This window comes from Raphanus sativus, chromosome 5, assembly GCF_000801105.2.
Source record: "Raphanus sativus cultivar WK10039 chromosome 5, ASM80110v3, whole genome shotgun sequence".
Lineage (NCBI taxonomy): Eukaryota > Viridiplantae > Streptophyta > Magnoliopsida > Brassicales > Brassicaceae > Raphanus > Raphanus sativus.
This window is the reverse complement of record NC_079515.1, coordinates 22,997,177-23,022,657: the sequence shown is the minus strand read 5'-3', so window position 1 is coordinate 23,022,657 and position 25,481 is coordinate 22,997,177. Positions and strand designations below refer to the sequence as shown.

Sequence of the window (25,481 nt, the reverse complement as noted above, 5' to 3'; positions counted from 1 at the left end):
GGAAACAGATTAGAAGAACAACAAGGATTAATGATAAAGCGATGAAACAAAAGATCTCCAACATAAGAATTGCAAAGAAACCCAAATTTCTTGCGTCCATTGCAATTAAATTACCAAAACAGGAATGGTAATTGAATCCTCCTATAGTGAATAGCGCAAATCAATCAACACGAAGCTTTAAATCCGATAACCTTGAACCAGAGACGTTGAAGGTAGCTAACAGAGCAACCTGAGGAAGTATAAAACAACCAGAAAGCGCCAAGAAAGAAGTTTTACGAAGGGTGAGACGTCGATCAAATCTCTTGGGTGAAGACAAGGAGCGATTACGATCCGGACCGGACAAATCTACTCTAGAGAAACCAGAGTAGAAAACGATCGAAACCAAGACGAAACACAGGAATTCAGGGCCATGCAAGCTTGAGGAGAGGTCGCTAAACACACAGACACCGCTAACATCAAAACCGATGACATGCATAAACGCCAAAGACAGATCCACCTGATATATCAAGATAAAACTTGCAAAGAAAGGAACAAGAGAATTTGGACTTTGATTCATCTTTGCTAATAACAAAAAAAATCAAAATAAACTCAACTATTGCAGTCTAGAAATATTTAAAATGGTCTCGTAGGTCTGAAATGAAGTGCTGTTGCATAATAATAACATCACAAAAAGACGAAGACACCAGGGAAGAGTAAGATCGAAGACTTTGCGGGCATTGGCATAATTGATTTCCTCCTCCATGTGTTTCATGAAAGAGCTGATGAAAGCTTAAGCAGCTACATTTGTCAAATCTTTCACTGGGACAATTTCATGAGGCTGCACACATATAGCATTTACCACAAGTTAGAATAGAACCCACAATATCGAGTAAGGGAACATAACTGAAAAAATCAAAAAGAGATTACAAGTCACTGGCTCTCTCTTGTGCAATCTCATGTAAGAACGTCTATATTACCTTAGACTATCAATCCTATCGAATAATCACCCCATGTTCACATGTTCAGTTACCAGGTATCACATTACAATGCTTTAAAAAAATCAAACGAAAAGCAAAACCCAAGATTTAGGCCGTCTTAAAAGTTCACAAACATGATTTGAAGATTTTTAAGTCAAGCTTAAACATTTAGAAACACACCAGATGAAGGCATATATAGCAGAGGAGCAAAATATGTTTTGACGAGATTTTGTCCAGAATCAAAGAGGAATTGAATGTACCTCTGCTAATTCCTCTTCATGCTTGGGGATGAAAGCTGTATCAACTTTTCCGTTTTTGAAATCCTGTTACAAGTACGCAAGTTACATCAAATCCAAATACTTTCATAATTAAAAAGGTTGCCTAAGAGTATAGCTAACTAGTTCTTTCACACACCTCAACTTCAAGGATAAGCTTGTGGTACTCAATGGTGGTGGGAACCCCTGACAAATGAAAAAAAAAAAATGAAATCATTTCATCACAAGTGCAACAAAAGAAAAAGTAGAACCAGCAATCCTTGGAATACCTGTAATAATAGTGTCATTAAGTGCACGCTTCATCCGCTCGATTGCCCTTTCCCTCGTTGGAGCCCATACAATAAGCTAAACCAAATATATAGATACACCATACATATCAAAAAGAAACCAATGGAACATGAATACATGTGTACTAGAACACATGCACAAATCAGTTCAATGTAATATATTAAAGCCCTGCAGACATGAGATGCATATTCCAGTTTTGAAGACTATGCATTTTAGTGATTTATGATGCTAATCTACTGTGATGCCACAATATGTTCTTAAACAACCAACCATATACAATCCAGAAAGAAAAATGCAGAGTGTAGTATACCTTTCCAAGAAGAGAATCATAGCTTGGGGGAACAACATAGTCGGGATATACATGGCTATCCATCCTAACAAAAGGACCTCCAGATGGCAGATACGATGTTATTCTTCCTGTTATTGTGACAGAAATACATTTTTTAATCAATAAGTCATTTGCTAATAGTTGGTAAATGTAGCATGTAAGCGGTGGAACATACCAGGTCCAGGTCTGAATCCTTTAAATGGGTCTTCTGCATTGATACGACATTCAATCGAGTGTCCTCTAAGCACAATCTCATCCTGTTTAAAAAAAAAAAAGAAAATTGTTCCAGATTGAAGAGTTTTTTCTATCAAAGAGAATATAATGATAGACACCAGTCGTACCTGTGTATAACGCAGTTTCTCTCCCATTGCAACACGAATCTGTTCTTCAATCAAATCAACCGAGTAAATCATCTCCGTCACAGGGTGCTCCACCTAATATTAATCCCCCAAAAAAAGGGTAGCCATTCGTAAGCTTCAAAATGCTTCTAGATTAAAAGAATGATTCTATAGTTACTCTGCAGTGATGATAACTTAACAAACCTGGATTCTAGTGTTCATTTCCATGAAATAGAAGGAACCTCTCTCATCCAAAAGAAATTCCACCGTACCAACACCAATGTAACCAATGGACGCTGCTGCTGCCACTGCTGCATCTCCCATGGCTTTTCGCAGCTCAGGGGTCAGTGCAGGAGAAGGCGCTTCTTCCAGCAATTTTTGGTTACGTCTCTGTGGTCAAGAGAAGATGTAGTTAGACGAGAAAGCAGTTCTGTAACATAAGTTCAATTTTTATTTTTATTTTATTTAGCATTTGCGCCTTAACTACTACAGAGAACACTAGTGTTGTTGCCTTCTCATTACGCTAAAAGAAAGTAATGAGAAGCGATTTAAATACTAAGTGATCAGTTTTTCTTTTGTTCTTAGATGACCAAGCAACAAAAAATTAATACTGTAAAAGATACCTGAATGCTGCAGTCACGCTCGCCAAAGTGAACAACATTACCAAATTTATCTGCAAGGATCTAAAATCCAACAGCAGTAGATGAGAACAGTTGATAGCACACTAAAGATTTAAAAATATTTCTGCTTCGTAGAAGTCTAGAAAAAAAGACAAATGTATACCTGGAACTCGATATGCCGGGGATTTTGCACGTACTTCTCCAGATAAACTCCATCATTTCCAAAAGCCGCGGCGGCCTCACTCTTTGCTTGCTGCAGAACACCAAATTAAGCCAAATTCAATATTGTTAAAAATCTTAACATAGCTTTTACGGTATGGTTTGCCTTAATTTTCATACCTGCAACAGTTTCACAAACTCTGAGGGTTCGTTAGCAAGACGCATTCCACGTCCACCACCACCTGCTGTTGCCTTTTTAAACCAGAAAGAGACCAGTTGTGAGATACAATTCTCAGTGAAACATTCTAAAAAATACAGAGATAGCTTCCCAAAAGAAAGACCAAAGCTTCAGCTGATGCCTACTGAAGCAAATCCTAAATGAGAATCAAGGTGATCCGTAACATGAAAAATAGTGTAAACACCCGAATTGCAGCTTTTAAAAAATAATTTACCTTGATCATTACAGGGTACCCAATCTCATTGGCGAGCCTGACTCCTTCTTCTGTGCTCTGTAATAATAATAATAAATATCAAAATGCACTGAAGTTCCAAGAGACACGTTGATATGACTCAATTTGAAATGCAGAACTGTTAGTTCAGCATAATACCTGCAATAGTCCATCACTCCCTGGAACAGTTGGGACACCAGCATTTTTCATTGTCTCCCTGGCAGTTGATTTGTCACCCATGACACGGATACTATCAGGCTGCAGATGCAGATGATCCCAGTTAGAAAGCATTTTCTTTTCCTATTTTCTGCAAATTTGTAAAAAAAAACTTACATTTGGTCCAATAAAATTGATCCTGTGTTCTCTGCACATCTCAACAAAAAGAGCGTTCTCAGCAAGGAACCCATATCCAGGATGGAGCATTGTACATCCTCTGCTAATCGCAGCTGACAGAACATTCGGTATCAACAAATACCTACACACAAAAAGCAAAGTTTCCTCTTCCTAAATATTAAACCAAGAAGAATCTAATAAAAGTGTTACATAAAAGAATCTTACGACTGGTTGCTAGGAGCTTCACCAATACAAACAGCTTCGTCAGCCAACTTCACATGGAGTGCATCCTTGTCTATGGTTGAGTAGACAGCAACACAAGGAATCCCCATTTCGTGAGCAGTTCGGATAACACGGACAGCAATTTCACCTCGGTTAGCCACAAGAATCTTATCTCCACTGCAAGTAGCAGCAAGCGCACCACCACCACTCCTTCTCTTCACGTTCCGGCTAACCTTCAAAGTCAGGGTCTTTTGCCTCGGGAAGCTAACCGTTTGTCCCATCGTGACATTACACTGGGAACTTCTAGTGCTACCTCCCGACCTCCCCAGGAACAAAGACTTGTATATACATTATGATACGAAGCAATAGTCAGCGAAAAACAAACAAAAAAACTATACATCATAGAGTATGAATTACTAATGCATTGTTCCAGTTTAAATGTTCTCAGGAGATAATCAAATGGGAAGTACCAAGTTCAGATTTAAAGTTCAAAATTTTCAAAATGTGTTTCTTTTGTCTTTTGTCTTATCTTTCGTTTGTACTTTGCAGGTAAGTGACCATTCCGAAATTAATAAAAAATCCAGTATTAAAAAAAGGTTCAAAAATTCAGGAAACTGAACAGTGTATATATAGATTCAAAACCAATGGATAAACTAAATCGAATTAGCATAAGCAAAAGATCTCAGAAGATAATAATCAGACGGGACAAAAGGCGCAAGTTCGAAGCAATGAATGCATCTACAGAAAATCCAAAAAAGGAAAGAGTGAAGATGAGGTTTTGGTGTACTTACGGGAAGGGAGGCTACGGATTTGCATTTAGTAATCATTGAGGCGTCCATTGCTGGAAAGGGAGAAAGCTTCTTACCTCAGAGAGGAGAAAGATTTCGATGTAAACTATGTGAAGAACTTGAGTTCAGAGATTGAACTGAATTTTAATTGAAACACACAAAACTCAAATTTATTTTACCTTCTTACAACAACAAAAGCTTTGGTAAGTAAATCATTACTTTTGATTTGGGCTGGATGGTTAATGTTCTGTTCTCTCGTTTGGGCCCGGTTTTAAGACCTCTCTTATTTCTAATCGAACCAAAACACCAACCCAATTTAGACTGGTCTGACTTTGGTAAGTTCCCCTCAAACCGGCCTCTGACCGATTAGTACCGAACTCCACCAAGTTTTTTTTTTTTTTTTGGGCAACACTCCACCAAGTTTCTTTTTTTTTTTTGAGCAACACTCCACCAAGTTTCAAATTGCAATTAAAGAACATTTAATATTCTGTCCAGTCAATTTCCCTGTAGAAACCAAACGTGGGTAATAATTAAATATAAGTGAAAATAGTACATGTTGTCCAGAAATACAAGTAACCAACAAGCCCTAAAATTCTCAATAAGATTAAAAATTCAACTAATTATAACTGAATTAAGGAATGGCGGACCACGACCCGTTTAATATATAATTACATACCATTAACATTAGAAAATGAAAAAAAAAAATCAGAATTTACAGATCTTTCTATTTCAAAACTATTAACAACTATGAACAAAACTATTAACATTTTAGGCAAAATGAACTATGAACAAAACATTCCACAAAAAAAGTTAAATAAGTTTTGGTCACGGGTGAGCAGCCAGATGTGAAAACAACTTCTTGTTTTTCTTTTCGGTTTCATTAGGTGATGATCTTCTCCTTCTACTATGTTCCTTAATCAATGGAACCAAGTACCAAACGATACAAGTGCACATGATAGACACGGTTCGTCCAAAGAACACCAAGAAGATCAAAACCAAGATCATTGTCACGGCCGGTAAGAAACGGTACGGTCTCGAAATCTTCTTCAGATTCTCGTTCAACACGCAGCTCTGTTTCTGCTCTGTTACTGACTCTGTATTCTTTATTTCTTTCACCTCCTCCACTTTTGTATCGATCTTGACCTTGAAATCATCTTCAGAATCCTTCTTCTTGGTTACCTTCTTTGTCTTTATCATGATAGGGACGCACTCCCCTGAGCTTTTGAACACAAACCGAACAAGAGGCGGCCCATCTGAGTCGACCCTCGTTGCATAAATGCTTTGTCTCTTCTCGTCGAGCTCAGAGAGAAGTGCAGAGAACTTTTCAAGTCCGAGATCTGAATAAGGGTTCTTGCTTTCTTTGTTTCCTTTCCTCGATTTCTTCAGTGACGAGAATAGACTCACCATTTTTGAAAGATTGAATTTCTTTTTAATATTGTGATGTTGTTGTTAGGGTTTAGTACTGTATTGGGACAAGAGAGATGGCTTGTATTTAAAACTATAGATGGCTTGTCTTTAAAACTAGATGTGATTTTCTCGTATAAACAAATAGTTTGGTGATTTGACCAGATCTCATTAAATGTTTTATAGATTGTTCAGATCACGTACTTTAAACACTTTCTTTATCTTGGGACGAATAAACAAAACGTCACCCCAGATGTATTCTGGCTGACCTTAGTGATTGACTTTCTTGCAGGAGAAGCAAAGACTTTTTTTCCCATGATGGCCGTACTTTATTCAAACATGGGTTGGGTTCCAAGAAAAAGGGTTTAGATTTAGACGATACCGAACAGATAAAGTGGATTAATAAACAAAGAAATCAAACCAATGAAAAGCAACAAATCATTTGCTGACAAAAGGAAGAAGAAGAAAGCATATCATGTGATGATATATGGGTGGGTAACAATACAATTAATTCTCTTGGGGCTTTGAAGACTCAAGACAACATAGACTGATCCGTATTTTAAAATAAAACGCTTATGTTTGGTTTCGATTTGGTAAATTAGGTTTGGTTCAAAAAAGGCCTAATCCTATTTGATCATATGAATGTGCAAGGAGATCATAGAGTGTTCATAAAATACTCGTATAAATAGTCGTAGTCTCATAATAGTCACGCGTTCGAACTAACTAGTTGAGCGTTTTTCTCCGATTTTTTTTTAAAAGGGCACCTAAATTGAAACTTTGTAGGGGTTTTGAATCTTTGAGCAAGGTTGAAGGAAATGAACTTCTGTAATACGTAAACATTTATTTTCATTTATAGGTTTGATCCACAGGAACTTTAGACTTCACCAGAGGGTTCGACGTTCTATAAGATGCAAACAAACATAAAAACAGAGCACTCGATGTACGTTATACACACACATATATATATATACATTAGATTGGGCTGGACCGTTTGTACCGGGTCTTAAAGACCTCTCTTATTTAAAATCGAACTGAAACAAACCACATTGATACTGGTCTGACTTTGGTAAGGTACTCTCAAACCGGTCTAGCCACGCTGGTACCAAACTCGAACTTTCAAATTGCAATTAAAGAACATTTAATATACTGTCTAGTAAATCTAATACAATAAAGTAGAAGAATCTGCCTTCTTAAGCTATCCACGACACCAAAAAAGGATGGGGCTTTTTGCGACACGTGTCGGCTTGGTGGGGCATCCGTGTCTTTCACGCGGTTTCATTTATTCTCGCGCGTCTCTTTTCATTTCGCTACTCTCTCTCTATTTTTCACTAAACGGTGAAGAGAGCAAGGGATATGCGCTTTTTAATTTAAAATTTCAATAGCCCGTTCTACCAACAGCCCACAAAAACTTCAAAACCTAGATTGGTCGTTGACACCTCCATCACCTTCATCGTCCCATCTGGAAATTCATCAGTCTCTGCAACTCGACGTTACCGTGTAATAATGTCGATCCTTTACTAAATCATTCAATTCGGTTCTTAACTCCTTTACTAATGAGATATGGTATCGTTCTACGTCCCTTTGTTTCTCCACCTATATAAATCCCTTCATAAACCTTCACTCCAGCCATAATTGAAAACCTCAGTCAAAGAATATAAAGCTATGACCATAAAATCTGCTCAGCCCTTGGCAAGTCTCCTGTCGAACGGTGTAATCTGAAGGTTAGAGATTTCTCACTTTAATGGCTTACGCTTTGGTTCTTCTTGGACGGCTGCTCAGATTCTGGGAGGCCATGTGACGATTTGATCGGTCTCGACATGATCTTCGTCGATTCTCAGGTCCTCCGTATAATCTTTAAAAAAGTCCTTTATTGCGATTTAATTATTTCTTCTTACTCTTACCAGAGTTAATTTCAATACCGTTTATTGATTACGTTTCCTTACTCTCATGTCAGCCACTATTTAAAGTCGGTGAAGTTCATAGCAAGCACTCAATAGGCAGATGGTTCATGGGACATACGGTCCCTTAAAACGTAAAGAGTGCACATCTAAGGCAAATCATGGTCAGGTGAAGTTACTGATGTGTAAGAACTAAGAAAGTGTTTCTTTACGATTGGCAGGTACGGAGTTTGTGGAGTTTGCTACACATATGCATCATGGTTTGCTCTTAGAAGCTTGGAAGTAACCGGCAACACGTATGAAAACTGTTCCACTATGCAAGCCATATGTCCTGCCCTGAAAAGGTAATGTCTCTTTTATAATCAATTTTAAGGATCTAAGTTCCCTAAAATCTCTCTCCAAAACTCTTGAATATTCTTGGATGTGCAGAGATACATAGAATTAGGAGGAATCAAACCTGGTGCAAACCGGTTAGGAATTGATAGGTCTGATTCAACCAGGACAGATCTGCCAAACAAATGTTACATATTCCATTTCTCAACATTTCTGTTAAAAAGGTATGTTGTGTTTAACTGATATATTTGTTAACAGGTCGAGAGAGATCCACTGCCTCTTCACAGTGTTGTGAAACTGATCATCAGTTCCAGTTAGAAAACGGAGACTACCCTCAACAGCTGCAAATGAAGCAGAAGCAGCTCGAGCTTATGCCAAAGAAGCTTCAAAGACACTGAAAGGAAAATACATCTGCAAAGTGGTCGTATTGAAAATTTGATTAAACAGATGGTATGTACGTGATGACAGAAAAGAAAGAGAAGAGAAGAAGCTAAATGTGTTGCAGGTGGAGAGAGAGAGAGAGAGAAGCGGCGAAGTAGTGTTTGTGTGTTGATGATTTTCTACCTTGGAAACACTTTTTAGTCGTAAACACTAATTTTAGATGCTAAAGCTATTGTATTATTGCTCATACTTCACTTTACAGCCAAACTAAGTTTTAAAACTGAAAATATAAAACGCTACAATTTTCTTTGGTCGGCATCACCACAATCAAAATTTAGTTTCCTCCTTTGATTCAACCATATCAAAAACTGACATAAGTTTGAGTTTACATGCTTTCAAGAAATAAAATGCAACTCTTATCATAAAATCACAGTCATCGTATTATTAAGTACAAACCACCGCAAACCAATATTTGCACACATGAAAGTTTCCAATCTTAGCTGCCACTATAAAACCACCACGCAGAGTTCCTTATTTTAAGATGAATTTCGTACGGTAAAACATATTAATTCTTTTCTAAGTTAAATATTAAGAATATCACATACACATATTTGAAAAAGCAACCAAAGAGTCATCATTGTTTTTTCCCGACCTCCCACAAAAAGAAATTCTCTAACCAAAATACCAAAAACAAAAATCAATTTTAGACTATTGAAACAAAGTTATTTCACGAAATTAGAATTCTTTTTCAAAACATTTCCAAATATGTTTCTCCTCCACTCTTTTCCTTAATATGCACATCAAATTGATCATCGTTCCAAGATATATATAAACTACAAAATCCTGTTAACACACTAACATCTATACGCGGCTACATGTTGAAAAATATCAAATTTATTTACACATTCATTACTTCCAAATATTAATCCATCTAATAAACAATAATATCATGCACAAAATACTTGCTTAACATCTTTGGCATATCAAAAAAAAAAAACATCTTTGGCATATCCCGCAGCACTACATAGCACAATTGACCAATGATATATAGCCACTATACAGTGTGGTCACTGAAGAAGTCGGGAGAGAAGGAGACTTGAAACAGATAAAATATTTATTTAGGCTAATGCAATCAGAGAGAATAAAACAAAGATGCTTTCTTTTTTTTCGAAACACACAAAGATGCGTTCACTACTGTCATTTTATAAATATTTTATGACATATAAATGACTTTGAAATTAAGGTAGTTTTCAAAACTTTATGCCAATCTCAGATTAGTTTATAAATGATCTATAAACTTACCAACAAAAAATACATTGTTTGTCTTCTACCAAAACTATTTCTATATGTTCACTATGTAAAACACATAAAATTTTGGGATATACACACTACCACCAAACATTATTAAACATTATAAGTGAACTAGAAAACCTTACATCTATTCACCATAAGATAAATTCTGTGATTTTCATGATGCAATCATATTTCATTTTAAAAAAGGGAACCACCTCGACACAAATAGCAACTACAATAGTAAATTTTCAGATAACAGTTTGAAGTCAACAATGAAACTTATCTTCGTTTGCAAAAAAAAAAAAAACAATGAAACTTATCTATTCTCTTTTACTTGCAGTCAATATTTTCCATTTCCACTATGTTACTCAATGGCTTCGTACAAATATAAGCTGTCTTATATATAGGGAAAGTCTTCTATGATTCAGCAATATTACAATTTATAAAGAAGTTTATTATATTCCAATTTTCATCAGTTCCACTTACATACCGTTTTTGATCTTTGTTTTAATTTTCAAACAAAATAAATAAATGTTTTTCCTCATTTCATAATATGCTCCTTTGCCAAAATGAGTTTCTTACCAAAATCAAATAAGAAGAAATATATATACAAAACTTTATAACATACGTCTAAATAAAACATCAACTTTAATTTATGTTTAAATTCCAAATAAATTAACCTTTTTTACAACTATCAGCTTTTTGTTCTACTTTTATTCAATCGATTAATCACTTATATTACTACACTTTGAACTAAGCAACTTCAAAGCAAAGTATTATACTACTGTCGTTGAACCCTTATCAAATGGATCAGAAAAATATCATTTTTCAATTTCATATTTTTGAACATATTTTCTTTACTAAGAACACAAAATGAATTGTAAATTAATGTAAAAATAAAACATACGAACCCGGCGCGTAGCGCCGGAATACCACTAGTTTCCTTATAAAAACCAAACGTGGGTAATGGGTATAATAAACAAGTGAAAGTTGTACATGTTGTCCAGAAATACAAGTAACCAACAACAAGCCCAAAAATTCTCAAATCAGATTAAAAATCATCTCTAATCTAAATCTAAATCTAAACTATACTAAAAAGGAGCATATAAAGCCCTGTGAGTATGTCCACGTCGGCAATTAAAATCATCCAATGGGGTACCTTCTTTTCTCCACGTCAAACCGAATCTGGGCTGATCTTAATAAGCCAAAGAAGCTTCTTTACCTCTCCAAGGTGACGCCTTAGCTTTTCCTCATTAATTTAATTGCCCAAGATTAGGTCTTCAATGCGTGGCTTAGATCTTTAAGGCGGTGCGTTTTCGGATATAAATATATGTAAGTGTTTCTCTTCTTCGAATCATCTTCTCTTCACATCTCTTATAGTGAACTAATACCATTATCTCGAGAGTTTTCTTCTCCGATTTTCAAGGGTTCCTCTGTTGTCTAGGCTAGGCTATTGTTGTTTTCCAGATTTTGATATTTATGTAATCAAATTATTCCGACGAAACGCTCTGTGTTCTTTCGCACTGATAACTTTTATATTTCTGTCTTATTTACAAGTTGCGTAAATTTTAGGAACTTAGCTCTAATTAGTAAGGCTACTCCATGTGTTGTTGATATGTTGAACATGTGATAGCTTACTCGCTTTGTATATCTAAGAAATATATATGGTCTCAATTCTTTTTTTCGAGTTCAGCTAGGTTTTGTTTAATTGTTAAGTCATGTTCAGAGTAGGCTATGGATGGATCATGGTGCTGTTATATAGGTAGGTACAAAGCGTGGGGCTCGCTCCTGGGAATGCAGCTAGCAAAAATGGTTATCACTATAGAGAAATTATTCTCTATGTTATCTTAGTAGCCTAGGAAACGTGTTGTAAACATTTTCTGCTGATGGTTACAAAAGATCAACAAGGCAAGCTGTGGTCACCTGAAAGAAAGACAAGTTAGATTCTATGGAACTGGTACATCTTCCCTTTTCTGTTTATAGAGAACCAATGAGTTTAGCTTCTCTTTTTTTTTCTTGCAGGCCAATGTAGGACATGCAACCAGAAAATTCTCACAGATTCTGCAATAAAATACATGTAAAGAAACAAACGTTGCTTCTCTGGATGGTTTCTCATTTCAGAAATAATGTTTGGTTCAGATTTTCTGGAGCATGTTTATGTTAATAATGTCTCACTAAAATCCAACTGATCTCTTTGTGTAGGTTTTGTCTGATCTGTAACTGAGACTTACCAAGAAAGCTCTCACGGAGAAATGTAAACATAACGCGTTGAAGATGTTGAATGAGGCTTAGAGATTGGTGGTTCTGGTGTTTGCTTCTCAGATTGTTTTAAAAGATGCGCTTGGATCACACCCAAGTCTGATAAACAAAAAAAAATGAGTTTGGTGTTTAGTGTTTGAATGTAGGCTCAAATCTTGGGTGTGATTTGTGAACATGCAAAGATTTCTATGGAACAAGGATCTTATATATGGGAGCTGGATAGATCAGCAATCTTTTCATATATGGGAGCTGGATAGATCAGCAATTGCTCTTTTATTCCCCTATGTTTCAAGCAATAAATTTGGTTGGAGAGACCAGAAGCGAGAAATCTATAATGTAATTGCGATGTTGCAGAGGTTTCGAGATTTTGATCACGTCAGCAAAGCTAGAGCCGATTTTGCTCTATGAAACAATCGTACCAAACATTGCTTGTGGAGGAGGATAAGCTATCTGCAGTTCAGCTATTTAATGCTCATGGCTTTTAGTGTACCAAGCATGTAACTTTAACGGCACTTGAAGGAATGTGCAGCTCTAAATTCCAGATTCATACGGTGACTTTTTGAGGATTGTTCTACAATTGGTAGCAGTCATGAAAACATGGCATCAACTCATATTGATTCACATCTTCACATTTCTACCAAAAACACTCATATTGATGTTGTGCAAGCTCACTGATTTCAAGCAAAAAAAAATCAAAATTTACAGATCTTTCTTTTTTTCAGCCAAAAATTTACAGATCTTTCTATTCTGAAATCAAAACTATTTACAACTATTAACATTTTAAACAAAATATGTAAATGTTAAATACGTTTTGGTCACCGAGTAACAGCCACATGCGAAAACTTCTTCTTATTTTTCTTTTCGGGTTCGTGTGGTGATGATCTTCTCCTTCTGCAATGTTCAGAAGATCAGAACCAAGATCGCTGTCACGGGTAAGAAACGGTAAGGTCTCGAAATCTTCTTCAGATTCTCGTTCAACACGCAGCTCTGTTTCTGCTCTGTTACTGACTCTGTATTCTTTATTTCTTTCACCTCCTCCACTTTTGTATCGATCTTGACCTTGAAATCATCTTCAGAATCCTTCTTCTTGGTTACCTTCTTTGTCTTTATCATGATAGGGACGCACTCCCCGGAGCTTTTGAACGCAAACCGAACAAGAGGCAGCCCATCTGAGTCGACCCTCGTTGCGTAAATGCTTTGTCTCTTCTCGTCAAGCTCGGAGAGAAGTGCAGAGAACTTCTCAAGTCCGAGATCTGAATAAGGGTTCTTGCTTCCTTTCCTCGATCTCTTCGAAAATAGACTCACCATATTGATTAGATTACTGAGAGGTTGTGAGAAATTTTAAACAGGGTTGAGATGTAAATTGAAAAATACAAAGAGAACTGGGTGCAGGAAGCAGATATTTCTTTGTGGAAGAATGAGAAGGGTAAATTTAAGAAGACTTTTTCCTCAAGAGAGACTTGGCTCGTTATTAAAGAGAAGCATCAGTTGTGTGATTGGCATCAGGTGGTGTGGTTTAAATATGCTACACCAAGATACTCTTTTATACTTTGGACTGCCATTCATGGTAGGCTATCCACTGGAGATCGAGTTAAAAATTGGAATGCAAATGCTGATGTAGCTTGTGGTTTATGTGATGAGCCGTTGGAGACTAGAAAGCACCTGTTTTTTGAGTGTCCATATTCAAGACAGATTTGGGAGAAACTTATAAGAAGTGTTATGGGAAATCAGTACACAGTGGATTGGGATAATATTATCAGGTTGCTATCAAATGGTTCTACTTGGGATAAGCTTAGTCTCTACATTATTCGACATGTTTTCCAATCAGTGGTCCATGCTGTTTGGAGGGAGAGAAATAGGAGGAGACATGGAGAGAAACCTTATCCAGCTGCGCTTATTATTAAGAAGAGATGAGGAATAAGTTCACAGTGATTAGGCAGAAGGGTGATAAAGCATATGAAGGAGGCATGGTCAAGTGGTTCAGTTCGAGAGAGCTGTCTCATCACTCTTGATCATGCAGGTTTTTCTTTTAAAGGTCCTAGTAGGAGTGAGAGATAGGTCTTCAGTAGGAGTGAGTGCTGGAGAAGAAGTTAAAATCCAGTAGGAGTGAGAGCTGGTTGCTCAGTAGGAGTGAGGGCTGAGTATTCAAATGAAGGGTGAGGAGGCAGTTTTGAGGGTTTGAAGCAAAGATTTTCATCTCGATTTTGAGTTTTTATTTCAATCTTGTATAGAATTTTAGAAAAAGTCACACATATGTTGTAACAAGGATTTTTCTTTTTGAATTCAATTTAACATTCAGTTCAAAAAAGAAAAAAAAAAGAGGTTGTGAGAACAGGAGAGGTTGAAGTTGTTTTGTTTTTAATTGTGACTAGATCTTGATCCGTGCGACCGCACGGGTATTAGTTTCAATTTTAATTTTTATTTATTTATACTAAATAATATATTTGTAATATTTGATCGTTTTATATTGACTAAGTTAGGGGTAGGTATTTGGGTATCCACTCGAATTCGATTAAAATCTATTCGAATTTAGGATTTCGAGTTTAAAGATTCTAGCTCTGTTTAGGTATTTATAAACTTTGGTTTCGGTTTAATTCGGATCTTTGCGGGTTTGATAACCTGTTTAAATTATTTTTAAATTTTCAAAATTTATATATCTTTAAATATCCTTAAATCTAAAAAATATAACATGTAAATTTGAGTAATGTAAGCTAAAGTACCTAAATTAAAAATTAAAAATAGGTTTAACTTGAATATTTGGATGAAGAATAAATATATATTTTAAGTATTTTTGGTGTTTTGATTATTGTTTATCTACTTTAGATGTTTACTTTTGACTATTTTTTATATTTCAAATATTTTAAACAACTTAAAATTGCTTATATCTTGGATATTAACTCGAAAATAGCTAACATATTGAAAAATATAAATATGATTTAAATACATTCGAATATCCGAAATATTTTGTTCGGATAAGGTTTGGTTATGGTTCTCTAGATACCAAAATGGTAAATCCGTTTGGATATTATCTAGTTTCGGTTCAAATTTGGTAATATTTTTTTTTCGTTCAGATTTGTTAAACAAAGAGTTGATATTATAATTTCCATGAATTATTTGTCCAATAAAAATATATAGTTTTTTGAATTTGACATTGATTTAATTGAGAAGTTAATGAAGTTTATTCAATTCAAATTTAATTTTAGAAAACACATTAATATAAGTGGAAAAGACAAATCATTAAAATATGAAATATTATTTAATTGTGTTTTTAATTCAAATTTAATTTTGGAAACACACATTAATCAAATTGGAAAAGACAAAGCATTAAAATAAGAAATATTATTTAATGTCAGTGGCATGGAAATGTAAATCCCTTATACATTATTTGTGAAGTGATTTCACATATGTCATCTCCACAATAATTTTGACCAAACAAATGTGACATGACATATGATTAAATGTGACATGGCATATGATTAAACGTGACATGGCATAGTACATTACATGTTAACTAGGATATGATCCGCACCTTGTGCGGGGTGAAAATGATTACGTAAAAATGTAGTCAACATTAATATTAGAATGTGTAGTAATCCTCCGATTTCGGTTTTCTAAAACCAAACCTAACCATTGGTTTTCGGTTAACCAAAATTTTGAAAAATTAATTTCAAAATTAACCAAACTGAATTTCGGTTTAGTTTTCGGTTATTTTCGGTTTTCAATTTTATACCAGAAAATAACTGATATAATTGGTTTTCAGCCAATTTCGGTATAATTTTCTTTAAAAATTCGGATATTTTCGGTTAATTTTGGTTATTTTGGTTAAATTCGGATATTTTTGGTTTTTTGGTTAATTTCGGTTCGTTTTTCTGGTTATTTTAGGTCCTTATCGATTTTTCATTTTTTTGAAAATCAAAACCGAAAGAAAACCAAATTATTATTTGTTTAAATCCTACCAAACTGAACCGAATTGAAAACCGTAACTGAACTAAAATCATTCTTACTGTTTCATACAATATAAATATTATGACAGCGTAGTGGTTAGAAATATTGAGTGATTGATTGTGGTTTCTATTGTATATTTTTGGAAAGTACATTCTAGTTAGGATACGAATTAGCAATAATTATAGACGATTATAATTCTATAATAGCGATTGCATAAAAACATAATTTTGGAAACCATGAATATTACGAAACAAAAACATTTTCATAGTTTGAATATATAAAAACAGCAATAATGAATATTTTTAACGTCTCACAAATTCAGCCAGTCTATAATTTTGTATATCATCTTCTCATGATTTAGTAAAGAAATAAATATCATGGTCAAATACAATTAATAATAATACAAAATTATATGGTAAGTAATGGTTACAAAATTGGAATGACCATGATTTTTTTATTTTAGAAATAATATGTTGACATAATTTTGAAAACAATTGTGTTAACCTCCTAAATTTATTCAGTGATTGACCATTAACTCAGTTTCTGTCATATATGCATAATTTGGCTCGAAATTTAATTACTTTCGCCCAGTGTCTGATTTATCGTCGAATTTATATAAATTTTTTTCCTAATTTTGTATACGATAATATATTCTAAAACATAGACAATACTGATTTGAAGGAAAATTATGAATATATGGCCAAAATGTTACAATTACTGATAGTTTAAACTATAAGAAAATAAAACTAAACATACAATGCCATTGTTTGATGTATGTTTTATAAGCTATTATATATGTCGTTCGTGTAATATAAAAAAGAGTGTATAAGTCATGTATACATCTATGTCTCTCCGGTGATTTTTTGATATTTTTACATCTTTCTGCGAAAGGGGATTAGGGATTTAGGATTCATGCCATTATGCTGAATGTATAAGTCATGTATACAATTATTAATTTTTTAAAAAAAAAATCCAAAGATTTAGGATTTATCCAAGGGTTTACCATAGATTTAAGGTTTATAATTTAGGGTTTAGAGTTTAGAGTTTAGTGTTTTGCTGGCGGTATTTTAAATATAAAATCTTTTTTTGCGACTATTATTATTTTCTATTTATTTTTTATTTCAAAATAAAACTTGACAATATTTTATTTCTTTTTTTAAAAGATACCGAATATGAAATAACGAAATCTTATTGGTTGGGTGAACCTAAAGGTTCACTCTAGGGGTGAACCCAAGTATTTCTCCTACTAATATATCCCATTTGTTAAGTGAATCAATGCAATATTTCTCTTATAATTTGGATCAATTTGAAATCTCAGTCAAGATACTATGTAATTACTTATCGCCTTGTGAATCATTTCCCATACTAACGTATTTGAATTTATGGAAATTTAAAGCTAATGTCATTTTCATTTGTGTGTACACACCGTTGAAGGCAATTATTAAGGAAAATGACATTTTAGGAAATTTTAAATTTGACTATTGTTTATATTTTGGAATTTGTTTTAGAAATCTCTAATTCTTTGGCTTCGAATTCACAGGGGTTTCATTTTGTATTTTGTATTTTTTTGAAGCTTTTTTAAAAAACATTTCTTAACTGTAACATAGGAACACAAAATGAAATTATCCATATACAAGAACAGTCTAATGAAATTGATTACAAATTGTGACTAAACCATGATTTTCGAAGTGTTCATAATAATAGTTTTGAATCTGCTAATATTTACCAAATATGAAACAATTAATGTGTTCGTGTGTACCTTACCTAACCAATTTTTCTATATGTAACGACTATTTTTTGAATTTTATAGATAGTAATTATAATATTTGACTGTTTTTATGTTGGTTATGAACTTATGATCATTTACGGTTCTTATGTTAAATTTTGAACCAAAACGCGGCAAAGTAAAACGTGAGTATAGTGTTTGAAAGTCAAATATTATAATCAATAATATAATAAAATTATAATATTTATATATTTAATGTACAGTTAATTATAATATGAATTTATATGGTAAGTAATGGTTAGGTATGACATGTGGGTACTTACTTCTATAAATAATATGTTGTCATAATACAAATAATCAATTTTTTCAAATCAACCTCCAAATTTACTCACTGTTTGGCGATGGTATAGTGGATTTGATTCAAAGATTTGAATTGATCATGTGTATTTCCTCCTAAACTGTTACGCACCGAAGGTAACTGATTTCTATAATTTCAAGCCAAATAAGAACAACCACCGTCAAATCACTATAAATTTGGTTCATAATTTTATATGCTTCCTATATTCTAAAACATGCAATGATATTATATGGTTCCTATATTCGTGATGTTGAAAAAAGAATATGCAATATTAAAGAATATATAAGTAAAAGAATATATAAAGAATGTATAAGTAAATGTATACATATTCACTTTTTTACATATTACATACTGTATATTGCATATATATATAAAAGAATGTATAAGTAAAAGAATATATAAAAGAATGTATATGTAAATGTAAATGTAAATGTATACATATATGCATTTCTTACATATAATATATAAAATAATATATAAAAGAATGAATGTATAAGTTATGTATACACGTTTTAAGTGGAGGAGAATTTCACTATACATTTATGTCGAATATAATCCTCTAACGTATTATGCATGTCGAACAGAAGCAATGCATATATGTCAACTTACCCTAGTATAAATATAAAGAAGGAGCATGTAACAAACATAATAGTACCAATGGCATTATATGTAATAACCCTAATAAATCAAGGATAATTGTAAATGATGGCCGAGAAAGATTGTGAGAATGACACATATGCATAATGGCAACATTGAAATTAGTTTACTCTTTAAAGATTATTTTTTAAAAATGATTCTTGATTAATAATAAGGGGATTTCAATTTTTTGGTAACTTTATATAATACTAGTGGTATTCCGGCGCTACGCGCCAGGTTTGTATGTTTTATTTTCACATAAATTTACAATTCAATTTATGATTTTATTAAATAAAATATGTTCAAAATATGTAAATGAAGAAAATGATTTTTTCCAAGACATTTAATAGTAGCTAGCGACTGTAGTGTATCACTTTGTTTTAAAATTGCTTATCTCAAAATGAAATAACAAATTAATTTAGTTGGAGTTTAAATATAAATTAAAGTTGATATTTTATTTAGAGAACATATAAATACTATGTTAACAATATATAGAAGAAACGGCATTTCAAATTTTATTCTAGAGACTAATCTGAATTCAAACATATGTAATGAGATTTTGTTCATATAATCTTCTTATTTGATTTTTGGTAAGAAAATAATTTTGGCAAAGAAACATATTAGAAAATGAGGAAAAAAATTATATATTTTGTTTGGAAATAAAAACGAATTTAGAAAACAGTATGTTAATAAAACTGAAAATTGGATCATAAAAACCCCCTTATAAATTGTAGTAATGCTGAATCATAGATGACTTTCCTACATATGGAACAGCTTATGTTTTATTATAGTTTGAAGGTGGTTAATATTCTATTTATCCAAGTTACAAAAAAAAAATATATTCTATTTATCCGACTTGTGTTTGAGGTGAAACATATAGTAGCATGAAAGAAACTCAGTGATAAGTACGTAAAATCTCACGTAGTATCTACTGTTTTGAAACATTAACTGGTATTCTGACTTATATTATATATAACATGCATCAAAGAGTCACTCATAGACGTCTAGTGGTCAATAGAATTAGACATCTCGAGTTTTCTCCATTTTTATCATCACTAATGAATGTCCTTTTTTGTCTGCTTTTGAGTTTGCTGTTGTACATAATACAAAAAGATGGTTGAGAAGCTTTTTATCACCAATAATGAATGTTTGTACTTGGATGGAAGAGTGTCGATCAGATTGAGAAGATCATTTTTATTTTTTACTTATCTCAAAGTCGTGCCAATCTTAGCAATCTTAAACCCTTCTATTTGCAGTCTCTAACAAAAGAATTTTTATTGTGACCATGAATTTAAGGTTATTGTACTCAAATAAATGTGAAAAATTAAAATATTATCTACTAAAAGAATTTCATTCGTAATTTTAATATTTGATGAAAATAAAAATATGTCATTGGGTATGGCTAGTATTACGTTTTGTAAGCCTTGCAAGTGCTGGACTGTTCGAACGTAATCATGAAGGTCATGGTACAAAACTTATAAATGCAAGACAAGCAGTTGTTTATCAGTAAAAAAATTTGCATTGATAAGAGGAATAACAACAACCACGACACTGAGTTTTTTTTTCTAAAAAGGGAAATAGATTTAAGCAAGCTGAAAGATGCTAAAACATTAACTTATAAGGACAAGTCGGGGTTGTTTAGGTTCTAACATTCATTCCACACGTGCTTTCTTCAGGGAATGCTCTTCCAGAATGGGTTGTTTTGTTTCCAGAATGTTCTGCGTTTTTGTTTCTTAGTATAAATCACACTGAAGAATGGGTTGTGACATGAGACAAGGGACCTCTTCCCGGAGGCCAGTAAGATCATTGCCATCGGGCCTAAGTGGAGATGTGAAGACTTATAAAATGGCAACAAACATACTTATGTGGTGGGCCTTGAAGAGACGAAACTGCAGATGATGAAGGACCTAGAAACTTGACTCGGTCACTTAAAAAAATGATGGAAATGCTTGCTCAGTAACACGTGAAAATTGGCACAGCAGAGAAAGTGACCACCAATCAGATGACAAAAACCATCCTGCTTCAAACGTGCAACTCCTAGAAGTTTGCTGTTGCACTTCTTGCTTTGGCAAAAGCATTAGAACTCAATGTTGATCCACCTGTTTTATTAGCATCATTAGTTTCTTATGCTGCAAGCATAGAGAGCTTTCACGCCTAGAACCTTCTTTAGAAGATTCAGCTTCCCTGGCTGGTGATCCCTGACGGAAATAGTGCAAGTGTAGGCATTGTGACAAATATAGCATCTAAGCTTAATACTCACTTGCCAAGATGACAGAAAATTATTTTAAATAACCAAAACAAAATTGTAATGATATCACAATGCATAAATTAATGGGGAAAGAAAGAAAATTACCCCAGGCAACAAAAGAGAATCAACGATCATCAACTTGGCCTCAAAATTTTCCGCAAGCACTTTTACCAACATTTCTTGATATATCTCAGAGCCTAATAATATTTTCATATGGTAAATATTGGAAAAATAGGCATATAAGTTCTCATATATATGAAGGTATACTTTGCTAGAGGGATGGACACAGCAAAAACAATAGAAGCACTAATTCTAAAGCCCTCATACCTGCTGGGCCAGACAGCAAGATACGGGGACACGTTGTAGGCGAGTCTGATGTACTTTGCGAACTTGCTTCCACCCTTCATATGGACATACATCCATGCTATTAGAACATCCTTCGTAGTAGCAGTGCAAAAATTCAGAAATTGTTTTGACTATAATTCATCAAACCATCAAATAGTAGAATCTAGCATAGAATACAGCAGCCAGACCTTAGAAAAATAAGGGAAATTATAAGGATAATAAAATACATCTCTTGGAAAGTATAAGGATCAGAGATTTCCACTTCAAGGTTTCACAATGACAAGAATTATGGAAACTGGTGGTAACTTTGTAGTGAGTACACTCGTGGGTTATTTTTGTTTGTATTGTCTAGATTAACAAAGTAATCCTAGAAACAATATATTTCATTCTTCATTAAAAAGAGGGGCAGTGCACAAAATACACAATAAAACATGTCTCAGACAAATGAATTCCAGATTAAAACGTGATAAATCTTGAGGAAGTATGAAGCCCAACTAACACAATTTGTTGCCAACCAATGCCGATATATCCGTACCCAAGCTTCATAACAAATCATCGCAGAGCATGAACCTTGTTCACTAACATATATTGATAAAGCCTAGAAAAGAAGTAAGTGAGTAAAGGCAATTTCCCTGAAGCTGAGTGAAATTCTTTGATTTTGATAATTGCCGAGATTCTTTGATTTTAATAATTTTGGTAAAGAGGAGAAGCTAGAGAACAAAAATGATATATAGAGTTTGTAACTGAGGGGATCCCAAAAGTTGCATTTCTTATGATTGTTACAGCAAAGAGAGGTACCTGCAAAAGGATATGTAGATAATTCCTTTTGTCTTTTTTGCGTTTTCTTTGTGGAGGGCCTGTCCTCGGGAGCTTGTGAATCCTCTCCAAGCATCCCATCCAGTGTTCATGACACCAACATGGGGCTCATTTGAAACAGAGGCCTGACTCCTGAGCTTTTTCTCCTCCAGCCATCCTATCAAAGAATTTTTGTGCGAGAAAACAACAATTAACAATTGGGTGGATGAGAAGGATTTGGCTAGAATATAGTGAAAAATTAAGATGATGGAATTAGTGGGATAACTTGATTGAATATCATTACTCTAAGCGTGTTACGTCGTGGGCGAGAAGGAATGAGAAGCATAGCCATCAACTGACCCCTTTCTTCACATTCCGAAGCTTCAAGGTGCCAGTAGAGCTTGGAAATTGCTATTATGGAGAGCTTGTCTGAGAGTTTCATTGAGAAATAATCGATGAAGAGCAGAGAAAAGGGGGAGGCAAAGGCGAAAGAATATATATATACTGTGAACAGAGCTATCGAAGAACAAAGGAAACTGTCATGAAGAGGAGATCGTGGGATTAGTGGGTTTTCTTCATTGATTGACATAACGCCAAAACGTTACTTCGCCGAGGAAGAGGAAGAGAGATTGTAAGGTCTACGATCCTTACTAACCCTATTCTTCAATCGGCCCAAACACAAAGGGGAATCACTTGATGGGTCAGAGAAAACCAAGCCCAATATATTGAGGTCACCAGTGTTTTACCGAAACCTGATTAATTAATGCGCATGAAGACCACAATACACCCGAGAATATTTTTAATCGCTAGAAAGAAGCCCAATTTGTTAAGAAACTCCGCTGGCACAAGACGAAAAATTATCTGCGCTGGCCCAAGAAGAGAAGTGGGAGGACACGTGGCTGTATTCCCCCAAAGGAGAAAAAAAAACTTGACTTTATTAGTATACTAGGGTCGGCCCGCCCTACGGGCGGGATGTGAACTATAAAATAATTTCAACGGCTAATATACAAATTAAAAACATTAAGATCTGGATACTGAAATTTTAGGCATGTATATCCGGATCCGGACCAATTATATATATTTAAAATATTTAAACATAATTATATCTATATATGTATACTATAAATATTTAGTTTAAAATGTCTATTTTTATTTTGTTTAACATTTAATATATACTTATTTTAATGTGATGTGTTCTAATTTTTATTTGATGTATATGTTGTGAGACCATACTATTATAATTATTATTTATATTTTTTGTTGTGGGTTTTTAGTTTGATGAAAACATAATTTTATTACAATTGACCAATTTTCCTATACAGTATAGTTTTATTTTAGAAATGAGAATATCCAAATATGTTTTATTTGTTTATTTATATTTGATCTAACTTGTATTGTCAATGTTTTTCCCTTTTATATCATCTATATCATTCACAATGTGTAATTATAAAGATTTATACATCATATAAGTTTTTTTATTCTACTTCGTCTATTCCTATTCTTAGAAGAAATAAGATTAATCTTCTATGTCATTTGATTGGATTTTGTAAGTTATTTTATAACAGTGATTTATATTTATATTAAAGTTTATTAATATTTTTAAAAGCATTAATACATATAGAACTTATAGAAATTTCATTTGCGAAAACATAGTTAAAATATAATATATATTTTTAAATTACTTTTGTTTGTATTTATAATCATACATTTGCAAGTTAAACAATAACCATAAAATAAATAATTATATTCCACAAACGGATTATGAGCCTCACAAAATTTGGAGTATTTTAAAGCTGGAAAAGAAAAAGAAAAATTGGAGTATCTTATATATTTGATAATATATCCAAGGTTTGAGAATACCCATAAGCGTATGGACATTGTATAGTCAGAAAGCTTGAAGTTGTGGTTGCTCCGAGTAATGCCAATGGTCGCTGGCCTCACCTGCTCGCCGACGAATAGCTTGCTAACCCCACAAGACGCTGCCTTTTTCAGAGAGATGAAGAGATCGCGATCTCCGGAAGATTATAGATTTTGCCGGAAACGACGCATCGAAGATTTATATATATAAGGATCTAGCAGACGAAGAGCGCAATAGTTTGATTCGTAGTGGGATGGAGAATAAAGACGATTTAAGATTAAACCACAAACACCGTTACAGAATCTAGAAAGTCTCAGCGCCAAATGAAAACAGACGAAAAAAACGAAGGAGAACATCTGTTTAGGGATTCCGTAGAACAGTGTCGATGGGCCTAGTGCCGAAGAGCATTTTATTTGCGCTGGACGAAACCCACTGCGAAGCCCATTTCGAGAGAACAAAGTTTAAGTGATACGGTGCGTATCTGATGTGTCAACTCGTGAGATTTCTAATTTATGACGTGGACGCTGATGTGTCAGCAGGAGAGATTCAACTCTCTTTTATATATATAGATATAGATGGTAATAACTCATAAATCACAATTAAAATAAATATATTCAAATATTTTACTATATAATATAATAATATAAATATAAAATATTTTCAAATTTTTGAAATATTGTTTAAGTTTTTTTTTTAATAATTGTACAATTTTTATTATTAAACAAGTTTTTCAAATTTTGTACAATCTTTGAAAAAAAAATAATCTTAATATCATTTATTTCATTTCGATATCTACAAATTTTAGAAATTATTTTTAGTTTTATATTTTGATAACTAAAAAAAATATATCAATTTCATTTTAATTTTAATAATTTTATTGTTGTAAGTAAATCAAATTGTTTATTTTATCTTAATTTTATGTTTAACTAAATTAGTTTTATATTAAAATATTGGTTTAAAATAATAATTTAACATTAATAAAATTATATTTAAAATATAGTTTAAAATTTTACTACTGCACATGGTGGAGGAAAACACCTAGTAACACTGAAAACTAAGGTGCATTCTATACGGGAACTTCTCTTTTAATAATATACTAGATCTTGACCCGCCCGACTGGGCGGGTGTTTACTTTAATTTATAAAAATACTATCAACTTATACCAAATTGGAAATTATTTGATTTTATAAAGTATGATCCACGTTCTTTGCTATCATATGATTTTTGTTGTATTTAATGTACTTGT

The 25,481-nt window shown here is 33.4% G+C and overlaps 4 protein-coding genes and 1 long non-coding RNA gene across 8 annotated transcripts; 1 reads left to right on the top strand and 4 right to left on the bottom strand.

Annotated features, from left to right (window-relative positions):
* Positions 1–476: 476 nt before the first annotated feature.
* Positions 477–4,918, bottom strand: LOC108861981 (biotin carboxylase, chloroplastic). Its single transcript, XM_056986337.1, has 16 exons — positions 4,760–4,918; positions 3,972–4,306; positions 3,747–3,888; positions 3,573–3,671; positions 3,417–3,473; positions 3,145–3,216; positions 2,969–3,058; positions 2,809–2,868; positions 2,390–2,575; positions 2,189–2,281; positions 2,023–2,104; positions 1,830–1,936; positions 1,501–1,576; positions 1,371–1,417; positions 1,217–1,279; positions 477–817 (listed from the first exon to the last, which is right to left on the bottom strand). Exons 1-16 carry the CDS (start codon positions 4,805–4,807, stop codon positions 770–772), a joined length of 1,605 nt encoding a protein of 534 aa, XP_056842317.1. The 5' UTR covers positions 4,808–4,918; the 3' UTR covers positions 477–769.
* A 445-nt stretch (positions 4,919–5,363) lies between these two features.
* Positions 5,364–6,259, bottom strand: LOC108861980 (uncharacterized). Its single transcript, XM_018635984.2, has one exon. It carries the CDS (start codon positions 6,161–6,163, stop codon positions 5,582–5,584), a length of 582 nt encoding a protein of 193 aa, XP_018491486.1. The 5' UTR covers positions 6,164–6,259; the 3' UTR covers positions 5,364–5,581.
* Positions 6,260–7,495: 1,236 nt separating this feature from the next.
* Positions 7,496–9,081, top strand: LOC108861979 (uncharacterized). The gene is made up of 4 exons (XR_001950951.2): positions 7,496–7,998; positions 8,115–8,192; positions 8,280–8,402; positions 8,488–9,081. It is a non-coding gene; the product is annotated as an uncharacterized LOC108861979 (long non-coding RNA).
* A 4,126-nt stretch (positions 9,082–13,207) lies between these two features.
* On the bottom strand, positions 13,208–13,632 carry LOC108857202 (uncharacterized). The gene has a single exon (XM_056986556.1). The coding sequence runs from the start codon at positions 13,630–13,632 to the stop codon at positions 13,225–13,227; it is 408 nt and encodes a 135-aa protein (XP_056842536.1). The 3' UTR covers positions 13,208–13,224.
* A 6,840-nt stretch (positions 13,633–20,472) lies between these two features.
* Positions 20,473–22,985, bottom strand: LOC108861977 (uncharacterized). 4 transcript variants are annotated; one of them, XM_057010988.1, is made up of 5 exons: positions 22,664–22,985; positions 22,381–22,555; positions 21,565–21,638; positions 21,343–21,434; positions 20,473–21,088 (listed from the first exon to the last, which is right to left on the bottom strand). In XM_057010988.1, the coding sequence occupies exons 2-5, from the start codon at positions 22,488–22,490 to the stop codon at positions 21,074–21,076; spliced, it is 291 nt and encodes a 96-aa protein (XP_056866968.1). In that variant the 5' UTR covers positions 22,491–22,555; positions 22,664–22,985; the 3' UTR covers positions 20,473–21,073. The 4 variants fall into 4 exon arrangements, 3 of the variants coding, with proteins under 3 accessions (XP_056866968.1, XP_018491484.1, XP_018491483.1); XM_018635982.2 differs by having other exon boundaries at positions 20,474–21,187; XM_018635981.2 differs by having other exon boundaries at positions 20,475–21,187; positions 22,682–22,985.
* Between the last annotated feature and the right edge of the window lie 2,496 nt (positions 22,986–25,481).

Bases quoted from the DNA above. Each gene is read 5' to 3' on its own strand.
- LOC108861981 (XM_056986337.1), bottom strand. From the start codon at position 4,807: ATGGACGCCTCAATGATTACTAAATGCAAATCCGTAGCCTCCCTTCCC. The intron at 3,672-3,746 runs GTAAGTTTTTTT...CTGCATCTGCAG, and splicing joins TCAATTTTATTGGACCAAAT to CCTGATAGTATCCGTGTCAT. The intron at 1,937-2,022 runs GTATGTTCCACC...TCACAATAACAG, and splicing joins AGGATTCAGACCTGGACCTG to GAAGAATAACATCGTATCTG.
- LOC108861980 (XM_018635984.2), bottom strand. From the start codon at position 6,163: ATGGTGAGTCTATTCTCGTCACTGAAGAAATCGAGGAAAGGAAACAAA.
- LOC108857202 (XM_056986556.1), bottom strand. From the start codon at position 13,632: ATGGTGAGTCTATTTTCGAAGAGATCGAGGAAAGGAAGCAAGAACCCT.
- LOC108861977 (XM_018635982.2), bottom strand. From the start codon at position 22,490: ATGAACACTGGATGGGATGCTTGGAGAGGATTCACAAGCTCCCGAGGA. The intron at 21,435-21,564 runs GTATGAGGGCTT...AAATATTATTAG, and splicing joins CTTGCTGTCTGGCCCAGCAG to GCTCTGAGATATATCAAGAA. The intron at 21,188-21,342 runs GTAATTTTCTTT...TATTTCCGTCAG, and splicing joins ATTCTCTTTTGTTGCCTGGG to GGATCACCAGCCAGGGAAGC.